Raw genomic sequence first — 21,391 nt, 5'->3', positions numbered from 1 at the left:
TCCGCCACAAGCCCCCTTCCACCAAGTTGGCATGGACTTACTCGGCCCATTTCCACAGTCCTCGCTGGGTAACCGCTACATTGTGGTCGCCACCGACTACCTCACCCGGTACTGTGAAACTAAAGCTCTCCCTCGTGGTACCGCTGAAGAAATTGCGAACTTTTTCGTTCAAAACATTGTGCTTCGTCACGGTGCACCGACCATCGTTGTAACTGACAGGGGAACGGCGTTCACCTCGGCCCTTACGCAGGAGGTTATGCGCCTTAGCGGCACCTGTCACCGCAAAACAACCGCTTACCACCCTCAAACGAACGGACTCACCGAACGGCTCAACAAGACGATCGCCGACATGATCTCCATGTATGTTGACGCAGACCACCGGAACTGGGATGCCATACTTCCTTACGTAACGTTCGCCTATAATACTGCTCTGCAAGAAACGACGCGCTTCACACCATTTCGTTTAGTGCATGGTCGCGAAGCCACCACCATGCTGGACGCAATGTTGCTTCCGAGCAGTACTCCCTCAACTGTTGTGGCTGCTGACCACTTCGTTCGTCACGCCGAGGCCGCCCGCCAACTCGCTCGACAGCGCATACGGCGCCAGCAAACCCACGACGCTCGCCGCTATAACCTCCGCCACAGAGCTGTTAGTTACCAGCCGGGCGAACAAGTCTGGGTTTGGAGCCCAATCCGCATGCGTGGACGCTCCGAAAAGCTTCTGCGCAGATATTTCGGCCCCTACGAGGTACTCCGCAAAGTCAGTGATGTCAACTACGAAGTTCTTCCCCAAGGAACAGTTCGTTCCTCCAGACGGCCGACCTCCGAAGTCATCCATGTCGCCCGGATGAAGCCGTACCACGCCCGCTAGCGCTTCAGGCGTGTCTACAGCTGCCGCCGGACACATGCAGCGTCCCTTCTCTTCGTTCTGCCCACTGCTGCGGCACCGAGTCGGTGCCCTTCAGAGAGGGGGAGCAATGCCACCGTACGAACCATTCAGTGGCGCCGTACCGCGGCCGAACTGTTTAAGCTGGGATTTGCCAAGCCTTGGGCACTCGAGGTGCTCGAGGAACGTCGTCTTCCTCGCTCGAGCTTCCTGCTGGCTGGCACGCCCACCTCGTCTACTTAGAACCTGGTCTCTTTCTTCAACCGTTTGTCGGTGACAATATAGTAAACATTCCTTTAACCAATGATATTATTTTATATGCCGATGATACTAACGTTTTCTTTCATGGTGAAAATCTTAAACAACTTGAAATTATTTCTAATACTTGGCTACTGGAACTTAGCACATGGCTTTTCCTAAATGAACTTGAATTAAATACAAATAAAACGAAGTTTATGTTGTTTTGTGCAAAAAATAAGCCCATATCCCATGTTATGCGACTGTCGTTTCGAACTTCTGAGATTGAACAGGTTGAAAATCTTTCGTTTTTAGGAGTTACTTTTGACAGGAAGCTTAGTTGGTCATATCATGTTAATAATGTCCGCATCAAGGTTGAAAAATCAGTTGGCATTCTATACAGGCTTCGTAATCTGTTGCCCGTTTGGCTCAAGAAGCGACTGTATTTTTCTCTTGTTCAATCTCATATAAATTATTGTCTGTTGGTATGGGGAACTACCACAAAAACTGATCGCGAAAGACTATGTGTGCTCATTCGGAAAGCTGCACGTTTATTTCAGCCAGCAAATGGACAAGCTAGTGCTTCTGAGCTTATGATCCGCCACAATCTACCGTCTTTCATGTATTCATATCACCTGAAACTGAGTCTGTATATATATAAAGAGATGACAACAAATTCTGCGTCGTATTGTAGTCAGTACCTTGATAGAGATACTGGTTATTCATTGCGCCATACTACCTTACTGACAGAAAGGCCAAGAACAAATTATGGTACTCAAACTATCGAACATCAAATTTCAAAGTTCTGCAATTCCTATCCAGATATAATAGCTACTGCAAAAAATGTTACATCTGTACATCAGTTTAGGCAAAGAGCACGTGCCTTATTGTGTCATTGATGTTCTGGTTTGTCTTTGTTTTGTTTTTGTTAAATATTCCTATGTTTCTTCATGTCGCTATTAAGCAAAGTGCCATTTATTTCTCGCAGCTTGTGCATATGTATATTGCATGTAGAATTATATAATCATCTGATCTGATCGTGATTAGGATGTATGATTATGGCGATATGCTATGTACTACTGCCTCTGCTGCGCCCGGCGAGGCCAAGATCTAGTCAGGAGACCAATAGTCTCCTTTTGTCTTGCCTCGTGGGCAATACTTGTATTGCCTAAAAAATGAATAAATAAATAAATAAATAAATAAAAGTTTTCACCGTGTAACCCACCCTCAGAAATAATGCAGGCAAATGGAATTCAATGTCTCGTACAAGGAGGGCAAAAATCATTTGCAGTTTCTTTTCTTGCTTTGGAATGGGGATCTAGCAATTAATCCATCTCCAATATCTGTATACTTTAACGATGAGGCACACTCGCCCCCATCATCCGAATTCGCTGACGCCGTATTTTGCACAAACAGATTAATTCAAATTTTCAAGTTTTTCCTCGCACTGTAGTTGATTGGAGTGATTCTTTATTGCATCTCACTGCGCTTTGATAGTTCGATATTTTATTAACTTGGCTTGCATTGCTTTGTTTGCCTCTTTGCCTGCCGTGCTTGGACCTGTGCCAAGTTTGCAGTCCTGAATAAAGGAAAAAGAAAGAACAAAACCCGCAAAGCGTGTACACCAATCAGCAGCCCTCTCCGCACTAGTGGTGGCCCCATACTGGAGACGAGAGAGGCCGTCTTTAAAGCTCCAGATAGTTCTTGACACCAACGGCTGCCTCGAGCATGGAATATTCTTGAACTGAGTAAGGTGCACACCCGATGGACTGCAAGCTGAGGGCTTCTAAAACATCTCTGGCAGTGCTGTTCCAGATCCCCTCCTTAGCAGTGCTGCGCACATAGGACACTCCACGTGCAGTCTGTGGATTGGATTTGTTGTAACGGCGTTGTGGGTGGACAAGCCGCTCCCGGTGGATGCATAAGACAGCGTAGCCAGGCCGGAGAATGACGCTTTATTCTCGGATCAAGGAGTATTATATAGCCAGACGGGCGGAGGAAAGAGGGAAAGAAAAAATGAATGATCGGTGTCGCCACGGGTTCATAGTTGGTGGTTTATCGCTTCTGCTATCAGCAGCATCCCTTCCTCCTAACAGCCATAGCGATCCACAGGTTTCTTCACCCGGACTGACCTGCGCAGCTGCTTCTCCGGGGGTGCAGTGTCAACAGGTGCTGACCTGGGTCCGATGGTGCTGCTGCTGGACTGTTTGTCCCCGTGTCCCTCGTCGTAGCGTTTGCGGACTTGATCAGCATGACGATGAACCGCCACCTCATCTTCCGTCTTGACAGTCGAGCGCCTGTTGTCGACTTCACCTTTCCGGGTGTCCACTTGTCACCCACACTGTAGTTACGCACTAGTACTGGTTCCCCCGGAGCGAAACTCCAGCTGGCGTCGTCCGAAGCTTTCTTAGCTTCTCTGAACTGCACCGCTTTGTTCCTGGGAGGAAAACACATGTCAAGTCGGGTGCGTAGTCGATAAACTAACAGTGTTTCTGAAGGCGAAGGGCCGGACTGCCGCGGGCATTCCTGTAACGACACAAAACTCGCGCGAGTGCGGTTGAGACATCCACGCCCGTCATTTTCTTTAATCCATCCTTAACGGTTCTGACTGCACGTTCTGCAAGCCCACTCCTTTGATGATGGTAGCGCGGTGTCCGAATGCCGGCAGTGCCGTTTCTTTCCATAAATGCAGCAAACTCCAACCACGTAAAGGGTGTGCCATTAGCTGTTACTACAGTATGCGGTAGTCCGAACTGGCTGAAGAGCGTATACGCACGGGTTTACCGTGCTGCTTGACGTTGCACGCACTAGTGGAATGGCCTCGATCCACTTACTGTGCGAATCTACCACGATTAGCAACATTTTGTCTCTGATAGGTCTAGCGAAATCCAGGTGCAGAAGGAACCACTTCTCTTTGGTTGCTGGCCAGTTCACTGGCTCACAGGCCGGTGGCATTGGTAAATATTGAATGCCAACAGCGCAAACGACGCAGACAAAGTAGAAGTCTGCGTCGTTTGCGCTGTTGGCATTCAATATGTACCACCAACTCGCCCGTTTGGCTATAGCATTGGTAAAGCCTGGACACCGTTTCTGCGTTGAGCGGCAATTCGGCAAATGTACAGGTCAATCTCCGGCCACCAAAATTTAGACCGCGCTACCTTCTTCATGGTGCAGACACCCCGATGGGCTTCGTGCAGCATCATCAGCAATCTAGCGTGTGCCTGTTTGGTGATTACTACACGATGTCCCCACAGTAGGAGACCATCCTGAACGGATAACTCCTGCCGCTTTTTGTAGAAAGCCATCATCTCTGAGTTACCGGTGGAACATGCGTTGAACCAACCCCCACGGACGTGCCTGCATACAAGGGATAGCACCTCAGCCGTTGCTGTAAGTGGCCGCAATTCACTGATGGCCGACTGGTCCCACTGGTCGATGGCGAAAACAAACTCTGCGTCGCCTTCCGGTGCAGTCTCGCTTTTCTGCAAGGTTTGAGGTAAACGGCTTAGGACGCCCGCGTTCACCATCATTTTGCCGGACTTGCAAAGCAGCTTGTATTTGTAAATTCCCAGTAAGAGAGAGCATCTTTGTATTCTTGCGGCGGCCATGACTGGGGTCTGGCGATCCATTCGCAGAAGGCCAAGCAGAGGACGATGATCCGTGACCAGGGTGAACTCCCTGCCAAGTAGGTAGTCACGGAAACGTGAAACACCCTAGAGAAGAGCTAATTCGCTTCACGCTCTATCTGAGAATACTTCGTTTCAGCCGAAGTCAAGGTCCGGGACCAAAATTCAATGGGCCTGTTTTCTTCATTTATGCGATGGAACAGTGCCGCTCCTCCCCCGTGAGGCGACGCGTCGCCTTCCAAAAGTAGCTCGAGCTTCGGATTGAAATACGTTAGCACAGGGGCTGCACAAATCGTCTTTTTCGCCAGTTCAAATGCAGCTTGCTCTTTTTCGCTCAACATCCACCTGGCTCCTTTCGTCAGTAGCTTGTACAAAGGAGCAAGTAATGTGGACAGATTAGAGAGAAACTTATTGGAGAACATTATGAACCCAAGGAAAGCACGCAACCCTGTAACATTATCTGGATAAGAGGTTAGTCTGATAGCATCGATGTTCTTCTCCATTGGATGCAACCCGTTTTTGTCAATGCGATGACCAAGATATGCTACTGCTTGCTCGGCGTAGTGACAATTGTCAGAGCGCAGCTTAATACCATGTTCCCTGACGCGCTGCAGCACTGCTTTCAAGTTTGCGTCATCTTGGCTCTTATCAGCTATCAGCACATCGTCAAGGTAGGCCTGCATGCCGGTTCACCCTTGGAGTACCGATTCAGTTTTCCGCTGGAACATTGCTGGCGCCAACGAGATACCGAACGGTAGCCGATTGTAGCAGTGGAGCCCTTTGTGAGCGTTAATGACGGTCAGTTTCCGCGAATCCTCGTCTAGCGCGACCTTGTTATAGGCATCCCGCAGATCTAGCAAACTGAACTGTTCTCCTCCGGCTAAAGTGACAAACATATCGTCAATGACTGGTAGCGGGTATTGCTCAATCTCACGCACTGGATTTAGTGTAGCTTTAAAATCTCCGCAAATGCGCACTGAGCCGTCGTTCTTCAAGACGAGAACAATGGGCGTGGCTCATTCCAAATATGGCACTGGAGATATTATCCCCGCTTCCACGAGCTTATCCAACTCCTGCGACACTTCCTCTTTGTACGCAAAAGGAACCTTCCTTGCCTTGAAAAACTTCGAAGTCGCTCCGCTCTTGAGATAAATCTGGGCTGGCGGGCCTTTCAGGAGTCCGGTGGTCTCGGTGAAAAGTTTGGCGTGGCTGTTCAGTAGTGCCAAAGCCGGCAGTGGGGCAGCTGGCGGAATTGTCCTGGCCTTGTTGGGTTAACAAGGCCAGCACAATAAGTGTTAACTCGTCGCTTGCTCTTCCGCCATGATTCCGGTGCCGTCAATTTCTGGTCCAATCTGGTTGATCATTTTCTCTGGTTCAACATCCGCAAGCTGCTCATGGGCTATGAAAGAGATCGTAGTGGAAACACCCGAGACTGCAACAGGCACTTACATCGAACAGTACTCAGGCGTTGATGTCAAAGTGCTTGCTGTGATTTATACCTCAAAGTGTCCTCTGGCGGCATCAATACATCTTTGCAATCTTCCTTCATATTATTTGAATACAGATGCCCTCATGCAGGTCTCCTTCTGCATATCTATTTCTTCCAGCTCTGGCAGAACCTTCTGCTGCAGCATTTCTAAATATGATTCGGCAGTGACGGTGCCCTCAAAATAAAAAGGTCCAACGAGCCCCTCGCGCCATAATCTACAACAAGCCATGATATGTGTCATGGGAAGTAGTGGGGCCAGTTGGTTCATTTTTCAACTTAAAACAGTGCGCAGGGACAGGACACAGTCAAGAAACACACAGACACAGTCAGTGCTGTGTCTGTGTGTTTCTTGACTGTGTCCTGTCCCTGCGCACTGTTTTAAGTTGAAACATGATATGTGGGGTCTTGTCGTTCGTGGAAAAGAAACGAGGATTGTTTTTCCCCCAAAACCCTGTGTTCTGTTCGTTGATTTTTCCATCCAGGTGAAAATTTTCTTCATCAGTGAATAATAAAAAGTTCAGATGTCCCCATTCTTGAGTAATTCTTTGCTAAAACAGATGCTTGGGCAAGTTGGTAACTCATTTTCACCGGAACAGCGCGCACTCAGACACGGACACGAAGGGAGACACGACACACACGAGCGCTGACTTTCAACTGGTGTTTATCGTTTGGAATGAGGCATATATACACAGTTCCAATAACACAAGGAAAACAACCATCCATTCATAGATTCATAGTCAATTCATGCATGTCACACTGAAGAAGGACGATAACAACATTATCATTTTCCCTTCACTAAAAATGCCAATTCTTTTGAACTGATCGATAAAGACGGGCTACTGACGCATGCGTCTTTAGACCAGGCGATGTGCGCTGCTTCGACTATTTCGCGTGTTAATTGGTCACTGTGTTTACTTAAAATTCGTGTGCTAGTGAAGTCAGGGTGGCAAGTTTTGTTTTCACAGTCTCTACAATAGATCCCGAGATGCCCTTTTACTGTGTTATGCACGTTATTATTGTGCTCCTTCAGGCGTTCATTGAGGCATCTCCCCGTCTGACCCACATACAGCTTGCCGCATGACAAGGGAATGGCATACACTACACCTTCTTCACATGACACGAATCGATTTTCATGCTTGATGTCGCAATCTCTGGGAACGAAATCAGTGTTAACCCTTTTGCACATCTTCCCAAGCTTATCAGGAGCCGAAAATATATCCTTAACTCGTGCTCTATTCGCTATCTTTTTTAGTCTGTGGGAGAAATGATGAATGTAAGGCACAACAGTAATTTTTTCTTTTTCCTTCCGCGTCTCTGAATCTGCCTGCTCCCCTTTTCCATTTTTGCTCAAGCTACTGAGAATAGATTCGGACACTGATACTAGTAGCTGCTTGGGATAACCAGCCTTAACGAGCCGATGCTTAACGAGCTTAGAATGAGATGACATAAAGGAGAGCAATGGATTCCTGCTTCGTGGCTGGTAAGACCAACACATGTGCACCAATTAATGCACCATCACATGTGTTGGTCTTACCAGCCACGAAGCAGAAATCCATTGCTCTCTTTTACGTCATCTCATTCTAAGCTGGTGAAACGTGCCGTGGTGAAGTCATGCTATCACAACGCGCTTAACAAATCCTGCATGCACTCCATGCAAGATAGTTTCCTTCTCCAAACCGATCGGCTCGTTTTTAGTAAGAGAAGCGGTGACTCTTCCTTGTGGTATTATTTTCAACGAGCAGACGATCTGCACCTTCGAAGGAAGCGCTCCAACGGCCTTGCCGGAGATGGCGGTTGCCTCGCCTCTCGACAGATGGCGCATCACGTCAACGCAGCTTCTTGACTCGCTTCTACGAAATTTGTGCACACCGCCGAGAGCAGTCTTCCGTCCATTCCGGAAAATCTAGGCAAGTACTGATGTTGAATCACTTATCAGATAGCGTAGACCACATTTTGCTACTCCGTGAACGTTATTTCAGCTGGAATGGGGTAGTAGATTTTGCATAGGAATTTTTTAAAACCCGGCCCCCAAATATTCCAGACCCGGTACAGTGAAAATTTGAATGTTAGCGCCTTCATGCCTTTCTTTCTCCTCCCGTCACTTTTTACACGCTGATAGGTGAACACTCCTCCGCTGGCTGCTGGAATTCCCATGGGGAGCCTCCTGATTCATCAGAACGGCATTGCCATGGTAGCGGCGTGATGCCTGAAAGAGCCCAACCAATAGCCATCTCTAAACAGCAAGAGTGCGAGCTGTAAAAATTAGTTGAGCTCTGGATAAACCTGAAGTAACGCGATAGCACACAGCTGGAACTCGCTCAGTCGAATTGCTGGGCGTTCATTCTTCATCTTCGTCCCTGGATCCCTCTCCCCTCTTCTCCCACTCGGTTTCGCCGCCGGCAGCTGCTCTGCACTACGTCACCAGCCACTGCGCCGCCATGCTGAAGGCTCGGAATGCTAGCCTAATGTAGGCACGCGCCGCACACACCAGCTGCGCGCTACGACGTCACTACGCTCATGCGCACAACTGGCGAGGCGTCGGCGCAGCGGCGAGGCACGCACACCAGCTGCGTTTTCTGACGTCATGTGCACAACTGGAGGAGCGGTGGTGCCACGGCTCGGTGCGCAGCTGCGCAGCCACGGTGACCTTGCGAAGCGGCTGGTGTAGTGTAGCTATCACTACAAAATAAGCACATGAAAGTGGGCATAGAAAGCAGCAGATGCCGAGAATTAAACAAGCATGGGTGTTCTCTGCAGACGTGCCACTTCCTTTTTTATCTTTTATCCAAAGCAACAGAAACCAAATTTCCGGACACCGCACTCCATTTAAAAGCTGCCCTGAGCGCAATGGTCACAGCTTCTTGGTAAAGACGACTATTAGATGCTATGCTCCGTTTCACTAGCATGCACTGTGTGCTGTCGAATGGAAACGCCGCTGCATTTGTCTGTGGGTTGTACGTCACGCAAAAGCATCATTGCAAAAAACTAAATGCACAAATCAAAGAACTGAATGCGGTTGTCCTGCGGCGCCTACCAAATAAAATCTTGTTCCTTTTCTTGACCAGTTTTATATTTAGCTTTACCTTTCACAGATGGCACTGCTTTTAGTGGGGCTGCGTGGCGGTTTTGTGCTACGACTTATTGACACTTCTGTCCTTTTACCATCTTGACCTTTTAGTGAGTGTGTCTTTCTGCCTTATTATTTCTTACAAAACGTTATCCACCATTTCGCCCTTCTACAAGATTTGTAGTCCTCTGTGCTTCTCGGCGTTTTCGTGAGTTGTTTTTCAGCGTAGAAGAACTTCTATTTGGGCCAGATGGTTCACTGTACTCGAAGATGGAAAAAACAGTAGCGCCGAAAAAAAAAAAACACACACAGTTCAAGAACGACGTAGGACAAGCGCTCACTTAATCGGACTTTAATCTCTGAAAAGCGAGCAAATATACAAAAGCAAAGGCATGCGCAGAAAGTAATCTGATGTGCAATCAACAGAACCGTTCAAGATATGAAATTTCAGTTTTAAAAAGGTTCACAGACGTATCGCTGACGTATCATTGTTTCCCTCATCGTGGCGTTAATATGCCGTGCAAGGTACATTTCGTTTTGCCTCGCAAGGGTCTCGTTCCGGAGGACGTGAGTGCTATCTTCGGCTACTTGTGACCGCCAATAGGACTTCTGAAGCGTATTTGCAAACTACTGAAAGCTGAGCTGTGGCGAAAAATAAGAAGATTTGAAGACCATGTGCGTGCTCTCTGCTACAGCTTGGATCCCGGGTGGTTGGCAGGGATAAAGCACCGTGCGATTCGTCGCCTCACAGGAAGAATGACTGAGTCTTGGTGGGCTCACACACTGAACCATTTGCTGCAGTCTACTCCGGTGAAGAGGAACAGGAAGCCACCTGGTTCGGGGTCGACGGTTGTCGGTGAAGCTGAGCTGCCCAACGAGATAGGACATGTCTTGAGCAAGGGTCCTAAGTTTAGCCATGAGCCACGGGTTGGGGCACATGAGTTCCTGGCTCAGAATAGGCGCATCGCAGGAAAGGCCTCAGAAGACAACAAGGAAAGGTGTCTACTTGATGGAGTGGATGCGCTGATGAGGGCTACAAGTAGCACCGTCACCAAGCCAGGCAAGGATCCCATTGTAAAAGTAGTGTCATTTTTTAGACAGAACAATCTCCGGCTTCTACAAGCTGACAAGGATGGCGGCTTTGTGGTGCTATCGGAGGAGGACTTCAGAAGAAGAGCAGGTGATGCCATTGCCAAGAACTTTGAGACTTTAAAGGCCAGTGAGACAAGAGTGAAAGGAAGGGCGGCCATTATGTGCAGGGACTTGGAGCTGAACAAGTTGGCTAACGGCATTGCTAGCAGTAAGAGCAACGCTCTGGCTGTATTTTTTACTGCCAAAACGCACAAACCGTCGGTGCCGTTTAGAACAGTAGTAAGTGAAAACGGTACATGGCAGCATGTTCTGAGCAAATACCTGCAGAAGCACCTTAATTCTCTTCAGAATCATGATCCGTTCGATATAAAAAGCTCAGTTGATGTTGTTAGGTATCTTCAGGAAAATTCTTCCATTGGATATGTGTGTTCGATTGATATGGAGGACCTGTATTACTCCGTGCCTTATGATGCATTGTTTACCTCTGTAAGAGATTCCATAGAAAGTACCGGGGCAATAGAGTTCCAGAACGCCTCAGGAGTGTCAGTAGCGAAATTTTTGACAATGCTGGAATTTTACCTTAAAGTGACGTTTGTATCTTTTAACAACAGTTTTTATTGGCAAAAGAAAGGGTTCTGCATCGGTTCTTCCATAGCCCCGGTCCTAACCAGCATATTTTTAGCCTATATTGACCGCGCCCTCCAAGTTTGACAGGGAAGGGGGTACAAAACGTTTTCAGATACGTGGATGATTTTTTAGTGGTTTTTAAAAACTGGACAACGTGACCTACACCGATGCTGTAAGCAGTGTTTTAGAGATATTTAAAGAGAATCGTAGGGGACTGGTTTTCGCACATGAGATGCCTTCGCAGGGATGTTTACAGTTTTTAGACCTGAAGCTTACGTTTGCTGAAGAACATGTATGTTGGCAGTATGCCCCTCGAGCTAAAAAGGAGCTGCTACCGTATGCTTCAGCTCATTCTAAGACAGTTAAACGCGCTATTGCTAATCTTTGCCTCGAATCTGCACTCGTGAAGTCGTGTCAGCATGAAATGAGGAGGCAGCTTTGATACGAAAGTGGATCGATTAGTGGGGGCCGGGTTCCCAAGCTCGGTAATCACAGGTGTTGCTGAAGCTCTCCTACAAAAAGTCAAGGGCGCCATGTTTGAGCGGCCTTCAGAGCGAAGGAAGCAAGACGCGAAACCTGAAGTGGTTCCGTATGTGCACAGGGTTGCCCACAACGTGAAAAAGGTGGCAAATAGATATGGCGTGCCTGTCGTCTTTTCGACTCCACGGAAGCTGGCACAGATCTGTGCGCGTGTAGCGAGCGATGGGAAGAGGAATGGCTGCGGTAAAAAACATGGGAAGCACTTTGTGAAGTGCTGCACTGGCGTGGTCTATGAAATACCGCTGACCTGCGGCAAGGCCTATGACAGGCAGGTGCATCAGTGACCGTGCAGCGGAACACGCGCGCTCACTCAAAGAAGGAGGAGGTGCGCATCTACCCAAACACTGCGCAGAGTGCAAGGTCCGAGCGGCAGAACATACGGTGGGAGAAAATTGTGAGCTCTGCAAAAAGTGTGAACCACAACTTGATGAGATAAGGATTCTGGGCAGGAGCGGTGAGAGTAAGGCACGGGAGGTTTTGGAGGCGTACCACATAAGGAAAAGAAGAAAAAGTTGTGTCAGCAACCTTTTTAAAACTGAAATTTCATATCTTGAACGGTTCTGTTGATTGCACATGAGGTTACTTTCTGCGCATGCCTACGCTTTTGTATATTTGCTCGCTTTTCAGAGATTAAAGTCAGATGAAGTGAACGCGTGTCCTACGTCGTTCTTGAACTGTGTGTGTGTGTGTTTTTTCGGCGCTACTGTTTTTTCCATTTTCAAGTTTTTCACCGCTATTGTTTCTCACAAAACATCATGCACCATTTTAAACAACTATAAGTCTTGTTGACGTTTTGCTGCCTTTTGTTAGCAATTAAAGGAATAAAATTGCCCACATGAAAGTGCTTATTGAACTGTCTTTTATCCTTCTCGGAATTTTCTTAAGTGTGTTTTTATATGTTATTATTTGGTAGAAAACTTTAGGCGTGTCCCTCGCCTTTTTCGGGAGTCTCTCTCTGTGTACTATTTCCTAAAAACGTTAAGGTTAATTTTGCCCATCGAAAAGGTTTGCTGTATTTTGTCCCTCTTGGCATTATCACAGGTGTCTCTTTTGGACACTATTATTTCTTACAAAACGCTATTCTTCATTCCACCAACCTACCAGTTCTGCTGAAGTTTCGCTGTTCTTCGTCTACATCGGCGTTTTTGTAAGTGACTCTTTCTGCACAACTTGTTCCAAAAGTTTACATTTCATTCCGCCCATCTACAAGTTTCGCTGTAGGTTTGCTCTCTTTTGCCCCTCTCGGCATTTTCGTGACTGTGTCGGTCATCTTGCTCCTTTGTAATCTAGAAGAGTGCTGTGAGGGGCTAGTTGGTACGACATTACGACTAAGGTTATCAGACGCGCGAGGGATAAGAAATAATGGAAAATTATCAAAGCCTTGGTAGTCGCGAGATTAGGGCCTGCCAGTTGTGTTAGCGATGCTTCCGTACACCTGTACCGCAAGGAGTTGGAGTTTCTGGTCTCACGAGATGATTGTGGCTGTGGTCTTTGTGGTTGGTGCGCATGCACTTCGTAGCTGAAAGAAGGAGGCGCTGGTGCAATAAACCAGTTGTTAGTCTGCGTTTGTCCAGCGTGGTTCTTCTCTCTTGCGCCGTCTTTTTTGGGCAGTTATTCTTTGTTCTCATAATATTGTTACGGGGATGTTACGGCGGTAAGTCTGTGTTGGCGGCTGCTCTGAGATGGCCAGCACTCAGCTCAGACACCGAGGGCCCAGCTATCAACTGTCAACGTCGTCGTCGTTCAGCGCACCGCCACTTCTTCGTTCACGGTCCACCGGTAACAATATCTTCTTTGCCTTGTTGAAAACTACCCAATGACAAACTCACCCACACCACTGGAACCGGCGATGGCGGCGTAAGGGCACGGGTGTAGTGATGATAGCCTCAATAGCTGCACCCCCAGAGTGGATACGGAATCCTTTGGCATTGAGGGTCTTCTGAGATCGGTCTGTGAAAAGAAGCAATCATTTATTTGGTGAATCAGTGATAAAACATACTTTGAATCTACAGGCAGCTCCATTTTCGCTTACTCTAGTGAACGCTTTTCAGTGCTCCTCCTCCAAAGCTCGTGGGAAGCGGAATACAGTCATCATCTTCAGCAGGGCCTCTCCCCTCCTGTTACCCTGTATACAACTTGATAATCTCATCCATTTACCTTCCTGCACGCACACTGTGAAAGATTTTTGGTTTCGATGCTGATCAAAACGATTGCTGCCAGCCATAAAAGCCACATGCAATATATAGCACGGGGTGTACTAACAAATGAACTTTTTTTCCTTAAAAAATAGACTGCTGAGTAACAGCCATGCATGCAGCAAGCACGCATGAGTAACAGCCAAGCCAGGACTGATAATCTATGTATGGTAATTCAAAAATCAATTTCCTTTAACCTGGGTGCAACAGCAGGGCAGAATGGTGGGCCTGTTGGTATGGCATGTCAAGGAAGAAAACCAGGCAAAAAAGACGAAAACACAAGAAGAGAACGACACAGGAAAACGACTTGGGTGCCTTGGGTGCCATAGGTACTGAATTTACACAGAAATCACAATGTTTCGCTATATGGAAGGCCTCATAGGCTTCACGCGCCTTGCGTTTTTTTTTCATGGCCCATAGCACAAATGAAACGTTGGGTACTTTTCATGTTACATGTGCTGCAGTGCAAGGCAGGATAACTATCACCTGCGGCACTAATTTTTCTTTGGTGCCTGTGCATTCTCTTGTTGACACATTTTTTTGTATGGCCTATTTAAAGTTTTCACACTCCAGCAGTATCTCGTAGCTTGTAAAGGGCTTCAGTCTCGCAATTTGCGTGCACGTTTCTATGTCTGGTGGTGCTGCATTTATTTTTTTCCATCGGACATAATTGATATTCAGACACCTGTTACGCTTGATGAAACTGAGAAAGCCTCATATTAAAGCTTTGTGATTTGACGTCTTTTCTTAGAATGCATGTCTCTGTGCAAATAAGGCAAAACTTCACTGTGTTGTCGTTTGTGTTTCTCGTTCTCCTGTCCTGTCCTATTTGGGCAGTACTAACCTTTCTTTCTTGACTTCTCCTTTTTGAATGATGACTAGCTGCTGGTGGTCATTATTCCTTATGGGAAGCCCGCAACAAACAGGTCCCTGGACTGCATAGTGACACTAATTATGGCAGCCATTGAGTGGCTCCAATACCCGCATCACTCAAGGTCGCGTGAGTATGAGACACAAGGTCATCAAAGGTCGACCGGTGGGTGGTACACAGAATGTGGACCACCTATACTCCGTTTCATACATCAGGTGCAACGCTGTCAAAGCTAGCGCTCTTTTTTGCGCAGCCTGCATCCGTGACAGAAAATAGTGCGTTGCTTGTGGTGAGCGAAAAATAACAAATGCATTGCCGACAGGCTTCGTGGGTAATACATTTGTCATCAGCGTGACAAAAAACGATGATATTGCGAGCGAATCGGTCGAGATCTGTGATTTTGTATTTTGCTTGTGTCCTCTTTTTCCATTTCACGTTTTCGCTGTCCCCGCTGGCCGCCGTGTTTAGTCTTTCTGTCCGCCTCCCTTTTACTTTTGAGAAAATGGCGTCCAGCTCAGCGGCGTGACGACAATTTGGACCAATCTGAAACGCGGACAAATACGCCTTGCTCGTCGGTAAATTGGTTTTTGAGGAAAGGAAATGTATCTGTCATATCTCGGTGGACACCTAAACCTCGCCGTAACGGGAAGGGAGGAAGATGGAGCGACGCGTTAGACCGCACGGCCACAAAACAGCGCGGAGGGATACACCTCTCTTTATTTTTTTCTGCGGACTACTTCCGTAGCCTTCACCGCGTTGCACATGACGTATGAAACGGAGTATAGTTGGCGTAGAATGTTTGAGGTGCTATGAAACGATTCAGCACGTTACGGAGCATAAGGCTGCTAATCGAACAGGGATTCGCAACGACGACCTTTGGTTCCCGTGATTTGTTGAAAATTAAGGCGAAAGCCTTTAATGCCTCATCGTTGTAAGCAGCAGTTGCAGACAGAAAATGTCACGCTTTTCAATTGGTTGAAACGGCCGGGACGTCACAGTGCGCTAATTTCAAACGGATCCAATTGTACTTTGCCTAGTAACCATGCAACCAATTGAAGGGATCGTATAGTGATGCTCCAAATAAGTGGGACTGAGCTTAGTTAATTGCTTAATTACACAATTACCGTAATTAACTTTACTAGTCAGGCCATATAAATAAATAAAACCGAGTAAGAAATTGGTCGAGCTTGGGAATCGAACCCCGGTCTCCGGAGTGCGAGTCTAGCACGCTACCACTCCGCCATGCCAGCTCGATGGTTTGGAATGAACAAAGGTGCGTCTAGTGAATACGGTGTCTTCGTTCACTCCCATCTTCCTCCCTTCCCGTTACAGCGAGGTTTAGGTGTCCGCCAAGATGTGAGAGACAGATACATTTCCTTTCCTCAAAAACCAATTTACCGACGAGCAAGGCGTATTTGTCCGTGTTTCAGATTGGCCCAAATTGTAGTGCCGTCACCGCGCGCGAATTTTGACGGGTGTCCACCGAAATATGTGAGACCGTTAATGCGTAACTTCCTTTCCTCAAATACAATTTTCATTTTCTTCATTACATCCCCTCTTTCTTCTTTCACTCACACTTCCTCCCTTCCTGTACGGTGTGGCTCAGGAGTCCACCGAGATGACAGAGAATTACAGCCCCATTTCCTTTCCTTAAAAGCGTTGCGTTCAAAGGGCTACGCATCGCGCCGAACGGGTGGTGGCGTTCCTTGGACTCCCTGGCAGCGCTGCAACACGCTGTCGCGTTCCACTCCTAAAGGCGAAGCTTAGGCGTCATTAATTGGCAGTTAATTAATGCACCAACAAAATGTGCAGTGAACAATTGCGTAGCAGAATGCAGCACTCAGGCTTTCGCCTTTCACCACTTTAGCCGCTAAAGTTCCTCGCAATTTTTTTTAACCGTCCATTATGGCCAAACTAATTGACGTGGGACATTCGAAGTGGTGTCAAACGATTTGTGTTCTTGCGGCGTATACGTTGGCATCAAAAAGTAGATATCCGGATGTAAGGAAAAATTCGTAACGGATATAGTGAAGATGGCTAAAGATCCAATATTGGTTTGATTGGTTTGTCCTTCATCATTTGCAAGAAACCTAAACAACATTTTTTGTTCATGATCACATACATGTCTTGTACCTTTTCTGCTAATCCCACCCCTTATGTAATACCCCACGAGGGGTCTTTAAGGTAATAAAATGAAATGAAATGAAATGATACTGCTAACGCTCGATACTCGTATGCTGCCTCAGCGCCCAGGGACTGGAATGGCCTTCCACACGACATCGCCGCAGTCACCTGCCCATCAACATTTGCGAACTGTTTAGCAGCTACCTTTAACAGTAATAATATTTGTACCAGTAAAGTTCCACAGGTTCTTTCGTCTTCCTCGCACCAGGGGTGCCCCGTCAGAGACGGTTTGTTCCAACTGGAAGACTGAAGCTTCTTTCTTCGCACCAGGGTTGACCCGTCACAGACGGTCTCTCGATGAGTCGAGACGCAGAGATAAAAAAAAAGGAATAGCTGAAGATTTATATACAAATATTTACAGAATATACAAGTTAGATACAACGGCAAAGAGACAAACAACCAAAAGGTGGATCTGGCTAATACTAGGGGAGGCCCCTACTCGGCGTTGCCGAAGATGCGTAGCATCTCACCTTGGCGCAGAACCCCGCTTCCGGCTCCGGGGCCCGGTTTTAAAGCCTTAAAGGCCCGGCCCACATTTGGTAGCTCCCAATCATGTTGCGCTGCTCACATGATTGGTTTACCGATAACATGGCCAGCCCTCCAGCTTCCGTAGGGCAAAACGCCCTTTCCACAAACACAAACGCACGGTCGTGCCAGCACGTGCGGAGTCGAACATTCTTTCCGCCACAAAATAAAATAAAAACAAACACAAATATACATTCGTGCCAGTAAGTGCGTGAATCGGTACCGCGGGGCAGGGGGGACACCCGTACTTCACGGCGCGTTCGCGAGCGGCCGCGTTCCAAGGAAGGAGACGCTTCGCTTTGAGCGCTCCCAGCCGCGTTCCGATAACCCCGCGTACACTACCGATCCCTTACAGTACGTACCTTACGTTTTTTCTTTGTTTATTCAATCTGCTTTTTCAATGTTACCCACCCCTTATGTAATACCCCCAATTCTGGGGGCTTTTAAGGTAATAAAGTGAAAGTGAAGTGAAGCGAAGTGAAGTGGAGCGTATTGCTCGTTCTTCTTTTTTCAGAGATTTTTGGAAGCGAAGCATTAGAAATCCTTCTACTGGAATGATTGCAGTTATAAATTAAGAGGCCTTTGGAGTACATCCAGCACACATGGCTTTCTCCCGAAAAAGCTGGTAATAAGTGAAGAAACAGGATGGAGTTATGAATGGCTAAATCCCTAGTCAACTTTAGATGGCATGAACAGCACCTAAAAGCACCCAAAATTTCATCCAATACATCTGGATAAGAATCTTTTCATCTGACTTTTAAAACCACTAAAAAGTCATCAACATACTCGGCAATTCGCACCACGTGACCGTCATCCAGAAAAGATGAAAGCGAGTGCTCGAGAGGGATCGAATAGAAAAGGTCCTGGATGGCCGGACGGCCTTGCTGGAATTCATCTGCAGGATTCTTTACCACGAACGGATCTTTTGGGATGAAGCTATTCAGATAACGCTGCAAACCATCTTTTAACACAAGCCGTATTCTTCAACTAACCAACGCTGATGGCATACGCATTTTCGCAGAGCATTTTTTATGGATGTTCGTAAGTCACCCAATTATTAAAACATTAAGTTGGGCTAGTTGGTAACGGCTTGAAGGAATCATATTCTTAAGGAATCATATTCCAGTAAAGATAGTTGAAGTCTAGCGGGTGTCCTGTGTGTGTGTATCTTGGTGTTGTGTCTGTTTCTTACCGCTAAGAATATGATTCCTTCACCCAATTATGTTCATCCAGTTGCTGCACTAAAGTGGAGCTTACTCTTTTCGGCTCTTCAATAGCGCAAACTGCTCCTCAGTGGCTGCTGCGGCTTTTTTATTAAACCGCCCCATGGGCAGCACAACAAAAAGGCTTTCTTTATTGGGCTGCAGAAGATTGGACCCAGAAAAATGGCAAGCACCTTTCTTGCTTCATTCTAAGAGTATCTTGATTCTCTGACTCCTTCCTACATACATTTCCTCTTTGCTTGGGAAGGAGATGCCACGAGCCCCGTGTCTAGCTGTGCTGGTGTGTGTTGGTTGGCTGAAACCCTGCTGAACATGCATTACCCACTTCAACCGTTACGACGGTCATACTCGGGCAGAGCAGACCCGCACAGCGAGGGAGACGTAAGTGCTGCTCCCACAACTGCGACCCAGCAACTGCCAAGCCGGTTTATTGGCTTGGCTGACGATGGGTGAATGTTTGGCACAGTTGCCACACGAACTGCCCGTTGCGCTGGGCATGATTCTGACTGCAGTCATTATTTTTGCATACTGACACATTCACATTCGCAATGAAGGTTTCCACAGACTTGCAAAACCTCTGAAAAACGCACTGCTCAAAACGTTAGACAAGAGTTAAAAAGTTAATCATGGCAATATATAATGAAAGCATAAGAAGGCATGGCAAATTTTAATTAAGCAATCCGGGACAAAATGACTGCCTTTTCAACACGTGGCAACCATATTGATAAATGAGCAATACGAAAGGTCCTAAATAACCGTGGGATCGAAATCAAAGTTGCCCTGCAAAATGTTAATTTAGTAACGAGCTTGAATTAAAGAACACGAGCGGAAGCCATTTACCATTTAGGTATTCAGTTATAGATGCTACCAACTTTGAAATCATGGTGCTCATTAGCGCTTGTTAGAAAGCATCATCAGCATCATCAGGCACACTGCGCCCACTTAAGGGCAAAGGCCTCTCCATGCAGGGCAAAGGCCTCTCCCATGTCTCTCCAATTAACCCTGTCCTTCGCCACTTGTGGCCACAGTATTCCCGCAAATCTCTTAATCTCATCCGCCCTGCTACACCTGCCTTCTCTTAGAGTTGTGTTGGGTTTAATGGCACATAGGCAGCTAAGGCCATCATGCGCCAATGCCTTCTCAGAATCCACTCCGTTATCCTTAAGGACGAGCGGTTATCCTGCCTTCGCATTACATGCCCTGCCCAAGCCCACTTCTTCCTCTTGATTTCGAATAGGATGTCATTAATCCGCATTTGTTTCCTCACCCACTCCGCCCGCTTCCGATCTCTTAACGTTACACCCATCATTTTCCTTTCCATAGCTCGCTGCGCTGTTCCTAACTTAAGCTGAACCCTCTTTGTTAGCCTCCACGTTTCTGAACCATAGGTGAGCACCGGTAAGATACAGCCGTTGTAGACTTTTCTTTAGAGGAATATTCGCAAACTGCCATTCATGATCTGGGAGAACCTGCCATATGCGCTCCACCCCATTCTTATTCTTCTAGTTATTTCCCTCTCATGATCCGGATCAGCGGTCACTACCTGCCCTAAGTAGACATATTCTCTTACTACTTCCAGCACCTCGCTACCAATTGCGAACTGCTGTTCTCTTGCTATACTGTTGACTATTACTTCGGTTTTCTGCATGTTAATTTTAGAGCGCAGCTCTTAGGCGCCCGTCCCTGCGTTTCGCGGCGTCGCCGTCGCAGCTTGAACCAGCAGTGGACACCTTTTAAGCTGCGAAAGCAACGGAGCGCGAGCTTAGAAAGGAGAAAGTAAAAGCGCAACCTCCTCCCCTCCTTAGTAACAGGTGCGCCAGTGGGGCGTAGCTGTGAATAGCAACCGTGACGTCACACAGTAGCAGTAGAACGAGCGCGCGCACGTCGGCGGTGGCAGCTACACCGCCGCTCCTTCGACGGACGTCTCGTTGTAGTTGAGTGTGTGAGACGGATGGCTCCAAAGCGGCCCAGTGATTCAGAGCCAAGCGCTTGGGGGAAGCGGCAGTGGGTTGAGCACAAGGCGTTCGCCAAGCACACTTTAGAATTTCCAGTGTCTTCGGTATTTTTTTTAGGAAAGGAAATGCGCAGCAGCTGTCTCCCACAGCTGCGAAAACTAATAGAGCGGAAGCTTGGAAAGCAGGGGTAAAATTTGTAAATCGGTTCCTCAAGAACCGATTTACAATCTCGGTGAACACCTGAACCAGAGGGACGGCGTATAACTGCCCTCTTGGAACAGTGGACACCTCAATCATGCTTTAAGCTACGTGGCAGTAGGGACAGATGTGCGCTCATTGCTTTGGCATTGACAAGGTTGTGCCAGAAACGCTGCCAAGGTGGCAGATGGGTGGGGACTTTAATGTACATATCAAGACAAACAGGCATTTCTTACCACTTATTCGGGAGGACATCCCGTTCCTCTCGCTCGTAACAGCTCCCACGGCTGTGACCACCTCGCGAAATACTTGCGCAGACCTTGTCTTTGATAACCAGGCATTTGTGCAGGAAATCCAGCATATATCCAGCTATTTCTCCACAGATGACAATCAACCCCAGGTGGTCATGAGAATCAAGAACTGTTAGTGCAATATGTGTGAAAAAGGAATATGTGAAGTAGGAATATGTGTGAAAAATAACAAGTTGTCTGTAATTGTACGTACGTGTTTTGCTCGAATTCTTTGCCTCAATCTATCGAAAAACTGGAACAGATGATGAGCTGCGCTCAAATATTGCATCAGGGAGCAACGTAACCGTCGGCAATTTTGTAGCCCCGCCGTTCTGCTCTGCCAGTCTAACTCATTCATCACGCTTTGCAGTTCATGTCCTGAGTGA

At 47.3% G+C, this 21,391-nt stretch overlaps 2 protein-coding genes across 2 annotated transcripts in view; one reads left to right on the top strand and one right to left on the bottom strand.

Moving 5' to 3' along the window:
• The window catches only part of LOC149367508 (uncharacterized), a 211,092-nt gene that overhangs the window by 135,046 nt on the left and 54,655 nt on the right, over positions 1-21,391 (bottom strand). Inside the window, exon 5 of the mRNA XM_089574527.1 lies at positions 13,394-13,512. Within this exon, the coding sequence (XP_089430653.1) occupies positions 13,394-13,512 (119 nt within the window). The remainder of the gene's footprint in view (positions 1-13,393; positions 13,513-21,391) is intronic.
• LOC149367509 (uncharacterized) lies at positions 10,062-11,108 on the top strand. The gene has a single exon (XM_089573654.1). The coding sequence runs from the start codon at positions 10,062-10,064 to the stop codon at positions 11,106-11,108; it is 1,047 nt and encodes a 348-aa protein (XP_089429780.1).

This window comes from Amblyomma mixtum, chromosome 1, assembly GCF_055824585.1.
Source record: "Amblyomma mixtum isolate Tamu chromosome 1, ASM5582458v1, whole genome shotgun sequence".
Lineage (NCBI taxonomy): Eukaryota > Metazoa > Arthropoda > Arachnida > Ixodida > Ixodidae > Amblyomma > Amblyomma mixtum.
This window is presented reverse-complemented; position numbering and strand designations above follow the sequence as displayed.